The sequence below is a fragment of the Dermacentor variabilis genome, chromosome 8 (genome assembly GCF_050947875.1).
Source record: "Dermacentor variabilis isolate Ectoservices chromosome 8, ASM5094787v1, whole genome shotgun sequence".
NCBI classification, from domain to species: Eukaryota; Metazoa; Arthropoda; class Arachnida; order Ixodida; family Ixodidae; genus Dermacentor; species Dermacentor variabilis.
The window spans coordinates 4,760,042-4,774,536 of record NC_134575.1 but is presented as its reverse complement, the minus strand read 5'-3'; the positions used below and the strand labels follow the sequence as shown (position 1 = coordinate 4,774,536).

The 14,495-nt window shown below is 47.7% G+C and overlaps 1 protein-coding gene across 3 annotated transcripts in view; it reads right to left on the bottom strand.

Moving 5' to 3' along the window:
- Positions 1 to 10,489, bottom strand: part of LOC142589534 (uncharacterized) — a 38,439-nt gene extending 27,950 nt beyond the window's left edge. Inside the window, exon 1 of one of the 3 annotated variants that reach the window (XM_075700958.1) lies at positions 10,415 to 10,489. In XM_075700958.1, the coding sequence (XP_075557073.1) occupies positions 10,415 to 10,456 (42 nt within the window). In that variant the 5' untranslated portion in view covers positions 10,457 to 10,489. Of the gene's footprint in view, positions 1 to 281; positions 411 to 10,414 lie in introns of those variants that run through there. The other 2 variants (XM_075700959.1, XM_075700960.1) reach the window with 2 other exon arrangements.
- Positions 10,490 to 14,495: the final 4,006 nt, after the last annotated feature.

Sequence of the window (14,495 nt, the reverse complement as noted above, 5' to 3'; positions counted from 1 at the left end):
ATCGCGTAGAGTGTTTTCTGACCGCCGCGTAGTTTCTTTTGCAGAAACATTGTTTGCAAACGCTGGAACGGTATACGCACCGACCTTATGTGGCAGTTGTCTATGCAGTCTATTCAAGACACATCGACTGACAATGCAATGGCCCTGTTCCATTTAAGAGTGAAGCCCGTTTGAGAGTGAAGCCCGAGTTCCCATCGTTTGAGCAGGCGGCGACCAAGAGTGATGGGCGAAGGTATTATTAGCATTAACATTAACTGATTGTTGTTGTGGAAAATAAATACCTTTAGAATAATATATCCCAGTACCTTTGCTGCAGCACCGGCGCAGACGAAGAACCGACCCGCCGCGCGCTCTGCCGTGTAGACGGCCGAACGTTTTTCGCTGTGTACGTGTGCTGCACCGGGAGACTCTTTCCGGGCGCGGAGCGGAATCTTTGCGGAAGCAGCCGCAACCGACCAAGCTCTTCGGTGCGTTGGCGCGCGTGTCTCAAGGTCTCTTTGCGAACCTCGTGTGTTCCTGAGAAAGCCAGTTGTCGGTGCTCGTCATAACGACCCACCTTGACGAAGCCCGGGAACGGAAACGCCATTCATTTGACCTGAGTTCACTTCAGGTTCATTTATCTTCCAACAAATTGGTGCAGGTCATCCAGGCGACAAAAGGTGCCGTCTGAAAACTTTAAGGATGTCCGGAGGATCGTACATCAAACAGATTTCATACCAGTTTAACGCAACCACACTGTTCGGGGTCGTGGACATCCACACAAAAGAATTTAATATTGTTAAGAAATTATCTAGTATACCAACTCAGACAACAATTCAACCGACAAACAGCTGTTACCACGTAAGTAAAAAAAAACACAAATGAAACTCATAATTTATATAGGAGGAAGTGGCAACACTCGACACTTACTATCTGCATCAGAAAAATTGCTGTAATTGATTAGTTAGTTCACACACATTGGCACAACACAGTATAAACAAAAGGTGCATTGTATCATCAGTTTCAAATAAATAATTCCTTTAATTGGCGATATGAACTTTGTTTTTTCACGCTTCTGTTGTTTGTCGTCTCCCTACTTTTCTTCCACCAATCTTCCAATCGCCGCTTACTAACCTCTAGTGCGGGCATGTTTACTTTCTCCCTGCTCTCGCTGAACCCATGGGTTTCAAGGAGGCCAGAGATGCCTAAATCGACCGCTGGGCACATATCTTCACATTCTAATAAAACATGCTCCATCGTTTCCCTTGCTTTACCGCAGCGAGCACATGCTGCTTCCTTCTCATATATCGCTTTATAAGTGCCTGTTCCAAGGCATCCTGATCTCTCTTTGAAAAATAATGAGCTTCCCTTTGAGTTACTATAAATCGTTTCTTTCCGGATTTCGTTTTTTTCCTCTTAAGTAGTTACTCATGGCAGGTTTCTTTTCCATTGCCGCCTCCCAGTTGATTGTCTCAGCCTCTCCGATTTTCCGCTTGATGTTCTTTGTTTCCATGTTGCTCACGATACAGGTCGCATACTTGCTAGTAAGCTTCCTAGTTCTTTTCCTACCCTGTGAATCAATATTTTTCCTGTACAAATACCTGTACACTCTCCCAACCCATTTACTTTCCTCCATATTCCTCAGTCGTTCTTCACAATTACATTTACTGTGAGCTCTCACTTTAAAACTTGTCCAGCCCATAACAGCCTGCACAGCTTCATTTGTAGTCTTCCCGTGAGCGCCCAATGCGTGGCGACCCACTGACCTTTGGTTCCCGTCGAGTCCTGATTGTACCCCTGATTTAAAGCAACCAACCGCATTTCCAAAAGTAAGTCCTGGAACCATTACACCTTTCCACATACCTCGGAGGACCTCGCACCTATTGTATCCCCATAGCGTTCTGTGTTTCATTATGGCTGCGTTTCTCTTTCCCTTTGCTGTTATTGCTTTTTCCTGTTTTTCCATATGTCTATAACACTTGCTTATCCATATACCAAGGTGTTCATAATCTTTTACCCTAGGTATTTCCTGGCCCTGGATCGACACTGTGTGTTCACTCTTTTCACTGAACACCATAAGACCTGATTTTTTAACGCTAAATTTCACACCTAAATTCTCGCGTTCCTGTCCTGAGATATTAACCAGGCGATGGATATTACTTTGCTTGTTAGCTAGCAACACAATGTCGTCCGCATAAAATAAACGTGGAAGCTGCTGCACTACTACTGTACCCGCCTGTTTGTATGAGAGATTAAACCCGATATTACTTCTCTCTAGCGCCCTCTCCATCCTTACCATGTACATCATAAACAGAAGTGGGAATAAAGGGCACCCCTGCCTCAGTCCCTTGTTGATATCAACTTTCTCCTCACTCCTCATCCCTTTCCATTCAACGCGAACGATATTTTCTAGGTAAATCTCTCTCAAAGGCTATAGACAATCGTCGCCTAAGCCTTCCCCTTACATAATATCCCACAAAATGTTACGGTCTACGTTGTCATGCGCTACTGTAATGTCTAAAAAGGCCACATATAATGGTCTCCTTTCTGCGCTGGATATTTCAATAGTTTGAGTAAGCAATGGACTAAGACTGAGTCTGAGTAGGCTGAGTAATAGACTGAGACTGAGTTCTAGGTAATTGGGATCGTCAACTTAGCATGGGAGAAAGCAAACGTAAACATGGGAAGAATTGAAAGATCGTAGACGAAACCTCAGGTTGAAATTTTTGCATAATATCTACCATTCTAAAACTGGAATCAATAAGGAGAGGTACATTCAAGAGCCGTCCTATATATCCCAAAGAAGGGACCACAGTCTCAAAGTAAATGAATTTTCCTTTAAAGGCGACGTATTGCGCTATTCATCTTTTGTTAGATGTATAAGAGGGTGGAATGGATCTTCCGCCTATGATTGTATTTAATGTGTTTTTTACCGCACTTTGTGCAATTAGTTTCTTTATTGGTCTCAAATATGATGCTTATTTTTATGTATCCCCCTGCTGTAATGCCTGCAAAGGCGAAGCAGGTATCAAATAAACAAATAAACAATAAACAAGACTGAGTAAGGACAAATAGGTTATCATCCAGACGCCTACCTACTCCGGAGCCATTCTGAAGTTCTCCCAAAATGCCATCTTTCTCTGGCCATCCTTGCAGCTTTCTACTCTGGATATTACAATAGACTGAGTAAGGACAAATAATTGATCATCCAGACGCCTACCTATTCTGAAGCCATTCTGAAGTTCTCCCAAACTGCAATTTTTCTCTGCCCATGCTTGCAGCTTTAATTTAAACGCCTGCATTGCCAACCTGTGTATTACGGATGTAATGGTTAACGGTCTATATCAGTGAATTCTATGTCTCTCCCCCTTACCTTTATGACTTAAATTCATTCTACTTTGTCGTCAACTGTTTCGTATTCGCCTATCTTGTAAACTTTTTTCTGCTGCTTTCACCAAAGCTTCCTTACTTTTTGGACCTATAGTTCATTAATCAGCCTAACAGAAACCTCGTCTAGCCCTGTGGCTGTGGGCTTCGGAATTTCCTCTTCGGCTTTCTACCAGTTGAAAATTGTCAGCACCAGCTCCTTTACCGTCTGGTTCTCTTTCGTGCTCTTTTTTTTTCCTCAAGTAGAAGCTTGTCATTGCATTGGAAATATTCGGCTGTTCTTTTTTGAACGTAATTTAATGCCGCGTACCCTTCATGTTTGTTTCCCTCGTCGTCGAGGATATGTTGCACTGGTACAGACGTCTTACCTGATAATTTTATGTGGTTCCAAAATACTCTAGGTGCGGCCTTCTTTTTCTCACGTATTTCTGACAACGAACGTTCACTTTCACCTTTTATCTTTGTTTGCACCAGTATTTGAACCATAGACTTTTTCTCCCGGTATATTGCCCATTTACTGGCGTCTTCATCCTGCGGCAACTGCACCTCCTTTGCCTGCCTTTGCTCTCGGGATGCCTTCTGCCGTTGAGCGATCGCTTCCCGTATCTCCCTGTTCTACCAGATTTTCGGTTTCCTTTTACCTTTCCATCGAGCATGTTGGTACTCTTTCCGTATTTCTGTCGCTATTACACTTTGAAGCTCACCATATTTCCACTCTTTGCTTGGCCATTTGCCAAGTTCTTCCTGCACCCTTGTGACTATATTTGTTATTTGCTCAGCGTTCTAATTTGGACTGGCCATTTTGTGTTCCTTGCTCTCTTTTGCAACTACATACCCCCTTTCAAAATTAGTGCATTTATGGTCACTCCCTGTGCTGCTATACCCTTCCTTGTCAATGACCATTTCTCTCAACTTATCATGAATTCCTTCTATCATCAGGCAGTAATCAATGGTCGATTGCCGATTTCCCACTTACCACGTGGTCTGCTCTTCATACTTAGGCCCTGTATTCACGATAACGACATTATGTTGCTCACGAAGGTCTAGCATTGACTTCCCGTTGTTTTCGGTATAGCCATCTATATCCTGCATGTGGACATTAGTGTCACCTAATAGGATAATTTCGGCACCATTCCCGAAGCCATTATTATAAGCACTCATGCATTACACAAACCCTTTATTCTTCTCTCTGCAATCATTTCCGGTCCACAAATAGGTTACGCCCAGTCAAGTTTTCTTTCCACTCATTGTACGTGATAACCAAAAATGGTCTTGACATTTTGAATTTACTCTCTTGCATTTGGCTCCTCGATAAATGAGCATTCCGACTCCCCCTCCGTTTCCTTCCGATTTATTTTCATTGCACCCTTCCAAAGCATAGTTCTCAATCACTGGCGGATCTCCCGAGTCTCTAAGGTGCGTTTCCATAACCGCATACACCCCTCTTAGTTCTCTATTTAAGTGCTCCTCAATATCTACCCACTTTTCCTTTCTTCTGCCGCCCTGCATGTTGATGTAGTGTAATGCATGGTGAGCTCTCTTTCTTGTTTTCCTCCTTCTTCACTTAGGTTCCACTAGGCGATCTTATTCATTACTACCTACACTGGCCTTCTGATCGCCCGTGGGCCCCCAAAGGAAGTAACCGCGCAGCCAGCAAGTTACCAGCCCACTTCTCGTGCAAGCCTGCGATTGAAGTGGATCCCGTCTCGTTGAAAACCACCAAACCTTCTCACTTCCCTGTTTACTTCTATAACCTCGCAGCCTTTCTCTCGGCTCATTGTTCACATAGCCTCATTAGTAGCCACTACGGCTCTTTGTACGGGACCGTCACGTACAGGCGTCTCCGTCGCCGTGCACACCACGATCCGCACCTGAGAGGACAGCTAGCGCAAGTCTTCTTCCCCAAGCACTGCGCTAGTCCTCTCCCTTTTTTGTTTAGGACGTCACTTAGCCGACGTGCTACTACGACAAGGTTGCGTCTGTGGGCATTTTTCGCGAACTTTGCTTTTACTCGCTCCATGACTGCACCTAATGTCCGTCCTGGAAATGTACCCAACGCCACTCTTTTGTCACCTTCCACTCTCTCCACAATGACCTTTGAGCACCTAGCCAGGCTTGAGTCACCGGCGATAATCTCCCTTTCACTCTCTCCTACTGCCGAGGACTCTCCTTGCTTACCTTTGTCATCCTTCCCTGTGTGATTTGGACTTGAAATTGGGCATTGACCCCTGCGTACCTGCTTTTCATTTGCGGTGGCTTCGAGTTAGGTCGAGCTCTTTCCAGCTACACCCTCCCCGTGTTGCACGCATTCCACTTGCTTTATTGGCACGTGCTTTGTTGACGAGTGTCGCGCGCGGTGCTAACGTCACCTAAGGGCACGGTTAGTCGGGCGCCAAAGGGAGTAGGCTGTTGCTCTTTGGCGTGGGGTTGGTGAACTGTGCGGAGGCTTCACGCGTGCGCCGACCCGCTTCGCGGGACCGTCGTGCAGAAGGCCTAGGAGCAGGACACCGGAATGGATGAACACGATCATTCGAACGCGTCCCCATTCGCGTGCCCGTAGGCGCGAACGATTAGGCGTTGGTATAGTATAGGTCGAATAGTGTAGTCGAACGTGGACGCAATGAATCATTATAAGTGTTTCCCTGATTAGCTCAGCGCGTTGTCGACCAAGTCTGCCTAGCATGCCAACAGCGCGGGCTGCCCTATAGATTTAACATAATCAATGTGATTTCGCCTGCTCAATCTTGCGTCGTATGTTACACCTAGATATTTGATAAAGTCAGCTTGCGGAATCATTTCCTGACGGTATTGGAGAGAGATATTAACCGGTACATTCAATGTAAACACAATCAAGGAATTTTTGTTGACATTAAGCGACATTCCAATATCTGTAAACCAAGTTTCAAGCGTTCTTAAGTATGACTGCGGTGTTCTTTGTAATGAGTGAATATCACTCGGAAACGCAAAAAAAAAGAAAGAAGAAAAAATTCTATGTCGTCTGCATAGACATGTACTTGTACAGTACCGCACAAAGGAATTGAGCTTAATAAAACATTAAACAAAATAGGAGAAAGGACAGATCCCTGGGGAACTCCTCTTGATTGACTACATTTGATTGATTACCACTATCCACGTAGAGAACAATAAAGTTTTCTGTCCTTTGAATATTCCTCTATCCAGTTTATAACATAGCGAGGTAAACTGATGCTATTGAAAGCGTCAAGGAGTATGACATACTCTGCGCTGTCGTATGCTTTAGCTAGATCAAGGGTCACTCAAGCTGCATACGGCCGCCGGTGTCGAGCAAGCTGAATGCGTCCCTCTAAATTGACACGTGCGCAACATAACGAGAATTTAGGTCTACCTCCAATCTGACATGGGCTTAATAATGCATTCTCATGTAAAAATTTCATCATACGAATGTGTAATATTCTTGCTAGTAATTTGACAACATTCGAAGTTAGTGCGATTAGGCCTATATTATCTATATTCATTCGCGCTCCTTGGTTTTTGCATTCCGCAAAAGAAACACTTCGTCGTCGTCCTCCATGATCCGAGGAACTTCGCTTCTGAGAATGGCGTTTGAGTCCAAGCCGTTTAATGCTTCCCGAAGAGGGCGTCGTAACGAGGAAAAACACATGAAGTGTTCAATTATCTCGTCCATCCCGCAAGAGTGGCAGGTAGATGCATCACCAGTTCTAACGCAGACCGAGTAAGCTTTTGTAATGCTGCTCCGATCCAGCAGCGACACAACAATGTCGCATCAGAGCGGGAAATGCGTGATGGCAGTCGCCCAGCCTTAAGTTCTAATATGAGGACTGGTGACTGATTCCTCGTGAGCCATTCACATGAACATCAACTGCAGAGGCAACGTCATAAAGCAGCGATGGCTTTCTGTTTGGAGTTTGTCATTTAGTGGCGGTCATCGCTGCTCTGACATTAGCACGTGACGGCCCAGCGAGTAGGCAGGGGACTGAGCATTATGCATTCCAAATTGCCACCGCTGCATAAGCGGCGACTGAATTATTTCGACGCGTACTTTAATAATGTGGCACCGCCGCTCACAGAAAGATTGCGAGAGAGGTGCGCCAGGCACTAAGCGGGGGAGGGGAGGGGGGGACGTGTCACTCTTGCGGTAACAAAGAATAAATATGTCAGATAACCACGTGGAAAAGGAAAATGAAAGAATGAAAAATGTTTTCAGGGCTGTCCGGGATTCATGTTACCACATAATATAGGCAGGATATAGCAGGATATAGCAGGGCGTGCTGTGTATAGTGACTCAGACGCGAACAGTGGAGCGCGAGGTTCTTCCACAGCGCAGCGAAAAGCAACAGGTGCGATAACGTACGACCTACTTTGATGTGTCACGGACGCCGTTTGTGGCACGTTGCAGTTGTGCGTATACGCACCGTCGTGTTCGCATATCCCTTATCTGCCTGCGCTAACGACATTCGTGCACCTGCGCGCGGCGTTTGCTCTTCGCTCGGCTGCGCCAAAAACCGCCCTTTTCGCATTCGAACGGCAGCAGACATCTACAAGTGCGATCCTCAATTTTTTTGCTGCTCCAGCTGCAAGTGCCAGCTGAAGTTATGTAAGTGCACTGTGGAGTGGGGTTTAAATGCGCCAGCTCTACCGTTAACAGTGGAGCGCTCTGCAACCTCTTGATCTCACTCATAATAAAAGTAACATTTTTACGCGGTGTCATGTGTCTATCTGGTGTGATCCGAAAATTTCAGGCAATACAGGAAGAACTCTGACGATGTCGAAGTATAAGGGCGTAATTTTATATTTAGACCATGTGCGCTTATTTCATGATTTATTATTATTATTATTATTATTACTATTATTATTATTATTCTTTAGTTACCAGCGAACAAACCAAACGTGCACGTCTGCGCCGCAGGCTCGGCGCCTTGTGCTGACGGCCGCACGCGGACGACGTGCGAGGGACGCGTGACGACGGTTGTTTGCACTCAACCAGCCGCAGCGCGAGAAAGGCTCTTTCAGCGGGCGTTTCTAGGTACGAGTTTTTTTTTTTCTTTTGCGTGAATATAGGCTTTTGCACATGAACTACGGGAAATATTTGTATGAATTGTGCGCATGGGATTACGACATGCGTACAACGATTCCTGTTCGTGAGGCTGCCGCCACCGTACTCCCGCGACAAAAAATCTATATTTCTTCATTTCCTTCATTCTTTCGTTTTTTACAATCAATCAATCAATCAATCAATCAATCAATCAATCAATCAATCAATCAATCAATCAATGTTTCTTTGCACCGGAATGAAGGCGTCTCGGACGTTTGTGCGAACTTGGTTATTATCATGCTCTTGCACAGCGAATGAAAAATGATTATGGCACAATGACATATAGTATATAAGTAAACAAAGTAAGGAAACGTTCAGAAATACTCGCATGAATAGAATTTCTCATGCTGCACGAGAATATGCGCGTATTTGTAGAATATGTACGTATGTTAGTGCTATTTGAAACAAAAGCTAATAAAATAATTCATTATTAACTGATTGTAAATATAATAACGAACTTATCAATCAATAACTCAACGCGAATTTCTTCTCCCACTGGAGAGCTCAATAGTCGAAAAACAGCGCACGCTGCGTGCTGTCGGCCACGTGACTTGCGGCAGACCGCTCACCGCGAGGGCCGAAGGCGTGGCCGCCGCCCGGTCGGCGCGGCTCTGTGGTTGCCGCCCCAGTTTCCGAAATCAGCACGCCCCGCCAGCAGCGTGCTGCGATTCTCAAGAAGGACTCGGTGTTCGAGCGGGAAAATGCGCTACAGGTCTGCGCTAAAAAATCGGGTCATCCTGGCGGAGTCACGTGTGCTCCCAAGGCTTTTGGAATCGGTTCCTAAAATGTGTTCCGTGTGCACCGAGGTGCGTTTGCGTAGAGCTTCGTAGCTCGGCCGTACAGACCACTCGAAGCGAGCCACGAAAAATAGACAAATAAATAAAAATGATCGAAGGGCCATGCTCAGAGCAAAGATTGGCAAACTGGGCGCGCAACATTCGTCGTACGGTCAACGCACGCGTCCCCTCGCGATTACCGACACGCCTTCCTGCATCCACCGACCGCCCTCCTCGCTGATGTTGCACGCTCGTTCGCTCGCTTCTTTTTTAATTTACTCATACGGATAGGAGACCTAACGTTTGTACGAATAATTTCAGACAAACCGGCTGAATACAGACTTTTCTCTATACCTCCTCATGGAAAGACGCATTCCTTGCTGATACTCTCGGGCAGCATACGTAGTATGCATTGTTTCCACAAACAATGTGGTCTCCGCTGAAACTGCGCAGATCTCCCCTACATGTACTTACATTCGAGTTTACTAGCATGCAATGTTTCATTATAGCACCGCTGAACAAGTGAAATCAGACCAATCCTTAGTCAACATCCAAGATGATGGAAACGCGGACAAAAATCCGTATTACAATGGCTTGCCAGGTTTGCATCGCCGGTGGCATACAGACTTGAAGTGCATAAAAGCAATACACTGCATAAGCCAAAGAACGAGTGGGTGATAAGAATACTTACATGGGTATAATTAATAGCCGTGTAAGAACAACAGCGCCCAAATTACGTGCTATGGGCACAGCGAACCAGTGCGGGGAATCATAGCCGCCGTGCAGCCTCGTTTTGGCTGTACGGAACTGCACAAGTAAATGTAGCAATTATGCTTATGACCACGAAAATAAGTGACACCTATATGGAAACATAACACACATGAAGAAACAGAAAAGCGACATTGCGAAAAAAGAGAGAACAGCGTATAAAATGAATTAGCGGCTGCAGAAACATTGACCGCTCTTCTTAAAAGGCAAAAACTAAAACTAATCGTTTTGATAAATCGTTGAGCAAAGTGGGTGCGCGAAACTTAAGCGACTATTTTCATCACTATAGTACAAGTTCGGCCAATGTTCCACCTCCAGTGATCGGGACGGCGAGTATCGTCAGGCGCACCGTATCTTCTATGCAAGTGAATTGAACTAAGGCGTCATATTTTAAATAATAGATTGGACTCACCCTCTTAGTGAGACGGAATGAATTGCCACAATGTTCCGGCATTCAAGTCACGCAACAGAAGAAGTATCATTAGCGCACAGAAACTGTGCAAACTGCCACAAACCTGCGTGCACAGCAAGATACACCTGCTGCACCGTCCGACGGCCGCAATCTATCGCTATATATTTATTAACAGCTGTACACGCCGCCATTGGTGATGGGTGCAGGGGACAGCTGGCGCCACTTCGGATAGAACAGCGCACGGGACGCTACGCACCGAACTGCCCGAATTGAAAGGCGACGAGCCGTGGCGTGCGTGCGTTTGTGCGCCGCCCGACGACCTCTCGGCGAGCGGTGGCGTCATGAGGGCATCACATTCACGTTGAACTCGCCTCTCAGGCGCCGCAGAGTCGTGCCTGTGAGAGACGGCGTGCCTTGCTTGTTGCTCGCTCTCTTCGCAAGCCTGCATGGAGAACGGCAACAAGTTGGTCGCCTGCCTCACTGCGTCACCCGCAATGCTGTAACGGGGTGCGAGCACGCAAGCAGGAGCGACGCGCACTGCGCAGTTGGCAACGCGAGGGAGTTCGGCAGTGTAAGCGAACAGTCACTCATAATTACTCACCAATATATCTCTTCAGGTTTTTCAGACGCATTTATATTCACATCCTCTCACACTCACCGCCACTTAATCACGTTCGTACTCCGTCTACTCACACCGACATGTACTCATTCGGCTTCACACACACGCCTATACTCGTTCTCACAGACACTTAATCGCGTTCATACTCACGTCCACGCACACTCAATAACTCTCGTTCGTACTCGCGTTCACGGCCACATCGACTGACACTCATCGACCTACATTCATGCTAATACTCGCATCCACACTCGCGTTCTTATTACCGCCTACTCAGGCTCACTCTTGTTCAGAGTAGCTTTCATTCATGAGGAGCTTTCGTTATGAGTAACGTCCACCCGTCCAATGCACGAGCTCTTTCCACACAACGTAATCGAAGCAATATCGTAGTCTCCCTGGAACTTTTGTTTCTTCACGGGTTAAGGATTGGGCGAGTAGGTATTGAGTCCTAAAACTGGTACTGCGCAACATACAAAGGAGGAAACAAGCCGAGCCGGCCAGATCTTGTTAAAGCCTTTAATGCTTTTCAAGGAAGAGATCCTTTGAGCGATTGCAAATGAGGTGCCTATTTTTTTCAAGCAGGCGAATTTCCAATCGCAAATTTTACTCCCACTTTTCTTGAAGTGCTGCAATGCCGTTAAAAGGAAGCTGAAGAGTCTGGCGAATTCAATAAGACACGCATATATGGATGCGGGAACCTTATAAACCATGCAGGTAAAATTTTGGTGAGGATTTTTCGCTTAGGAGGGACGTAATCGTCGGTTAAAATTGCGCTGTCGCTCCGCCCCCTCTTCGAGCGCCGCGCGCTGCAGCTGACGGTGACGATGCTAGCGGAGACCGGAAACCGGGGCGTAGTGACGTCAGCACTCGTGTGCCGTTCCTTCGCAGTCTCCGCGACCGTGCCAGACCGTGCTCGTTTCTGCGTGCGTGCCGTCATGATTTGCTTCGCTCGACTCTGCATTCCTTTTCTTGTGTGTGTGTAGAGTGGTAGTTGACGTGCGCAGCGTCAATTGAAGTGGTGTGCCGATCATGCCGAAGTTCTGTGCAGCCTACGGTTGCACGAACACCAGCGGCCGCGACGATGTTCCGATGTTCCATTACTTCCTGCTAGATGAATTCAATAAGACGTCCAAGTTCCCCGGAAACGACCAGGATCTGATTGACACCCTAAAAACCAGATACCTGGGTAGCAACCCCATACGACCCTGCCTCCTAACATACGAAGGAGAACCAAGACCAGAACTGGACGCTCCCATCACGGAGGAAGAGGTGTATGCCGCGGCACGAGCCACAGCGCAGCACTGCTCCCGGATTTGACAAAATCACCAATGCCATGATTAGAAACCTGAGCCTGATGCACATCCAGGACTTGACCGAATACCTAAACGAGGAACTCTGGAGCAAGGGCCACGTACCGAACGAGTGGAAACACGCGGAAATCGTGACCAAGCCCGGCAAGAAGCCCGCGATCGACGCCGTGCGTCCCATTTCGCTGACTTCGTGCCTCGGGAAGCTGTACGAGAGGGTCATCGAAACCCGCCTCCAACATTACATAGAGGACGGTGACCTGTTCCCGCACACCATGCTTGGCTTCAGTCCGGGACTTTCTGCGCAAGATGCGTTCCTAATCCTAAGGGAAGAAGTTTTCAAGGGCATCCCGAAGGGAGGAGAACACCTCCTGCTCGCACTCGACCTAAAAGGGGCCTTCGATAACATCTCTCACGATGCCATTCTCAAGGAACTGAACGACATCAGCTGCGGGGAGCGCATCTTTAATTACGTCATATCGTTCCTGACGGGCCGGACGGCAACCATCGGAATAGAGAAGACTCGATCGGATACGATCGACGTGCCGAACAAAGGAACACCGCAAGGAGCGATGGCCTCCCCAATTCTCTTCAACGTAGCGATGCTAGCGCTGACCAAAGAGCTGCGGAAGATCCCCGACCTAGGTTACGCCCTGTACGCAGACGACATCACGCTCTGGGCCACCAAGCGCTCCCTAGCGCGAAAAGAGGCGAACCTTCAAGAGGCCGCGATGGCCGTGGAGAGATTTGCGGCAGCGAGCGGGATGCGTTGCGCGCCCGAGAAGTCCGAGGTGATCCGGGTGCACGAAGGACGAATCTACAAGTACCCCGGCTTTATCAACCTCTATCTTAAGCACTAGAAGATCACGGCAGGAAATAAGATTAGAATTCTGTGTTTTTTGATCCAGAGCAACCTGAAAGCCTCCCACACCATCCAAACCCTAAGGTCTGCCACCAACCAGATCTCGCGGATTATGAAACGAATTACAACAAGCCGCGAGGGCATGCGAGAAGAGGACACGCTTCGCCTCGTCCAGGCTCTGGTGATCAGCAGAATAACGTATAGCATGCCGTATCACTACCACTCGCTAAACAAACGCGACCAAGAACAAGTCGACGCCATCATCAGAGGCGCGTGCAAAACGGCCCTGGGTCTCCCTGTCACCACCTCAAACGAGAAGTTAGCGGCCCTCGGGATCCACAGCACCTTCGCTGAGCTGTCGGACGTGGTTATGGCTTCGCAAAAGGCCAGACTACAGAACACGGCGGCGGGCAGAGCCATCCTTCACCGGACCGGAACGGCAACGGAGCTCCGTGCCCTCGATGGGTAACGGTCACTCCCGCCTGAGGTCAGAGGCAAGATCAAGGTGAACCCGATACCGAAGCACATGAGTCATGAACTCCATGAAGGACGACTCAAAGCTCGCGTCGACAGACAGCGCCGACAATTCAAGGGTGACCCGTACGTGTACGTGGCGGCGTACCCTGTAGGGGGCCTCTTCGCTGTAGCCGCCGTGAACGGGAGACACAACTCCTTGACCCTCGCGGCCTCCGTAAGGGCAGAGACCCCAGCTGCGGCTGAGACCATAGCCGCGGCGCTGGTAATAAAGCAAGAAGACAGGTTAGGCAGGGAAGTTCATGTCATTACAGACTCGCAACAGGCCTGCCGTAACTTTACCAACGGACGAACACCGCTGCTGGCTGCTCAGATTCTAGGCCCGAGGCTGCAAGAATACCATCAAATCACGTGGACGCCGGGCCACGCGGATCTGGAGGGGGAACGAAAGGACGAATTCCCTATCTCGAGCACTAATCAACCAATCGGGGCAATACTAATCGTCTCATCAATCTCCACCCTTCACCTTCATGCCCCTGCCATGCAATTACTACGACCGACCCGAGATACAGCCACTAAACCACAGGATTTATCCTCCGCCTCACAGAAAGCTCAGCACTGAAGGTGCAGTAACTCTCCGACTTATTCGGACAAACACATTTCCAAACCTACACAGATACAGTAAAATTCTCCCACATACATATCGCGGCATCTACCCCTGGTGCGGCGACACACGCCCTGCACTCTTTCACAGCTCGTGGGGGTGCGGGGGCAAACGGGCAAACCTCAACACTTAAAGACGCCTAGCATGTCATTTGAGCG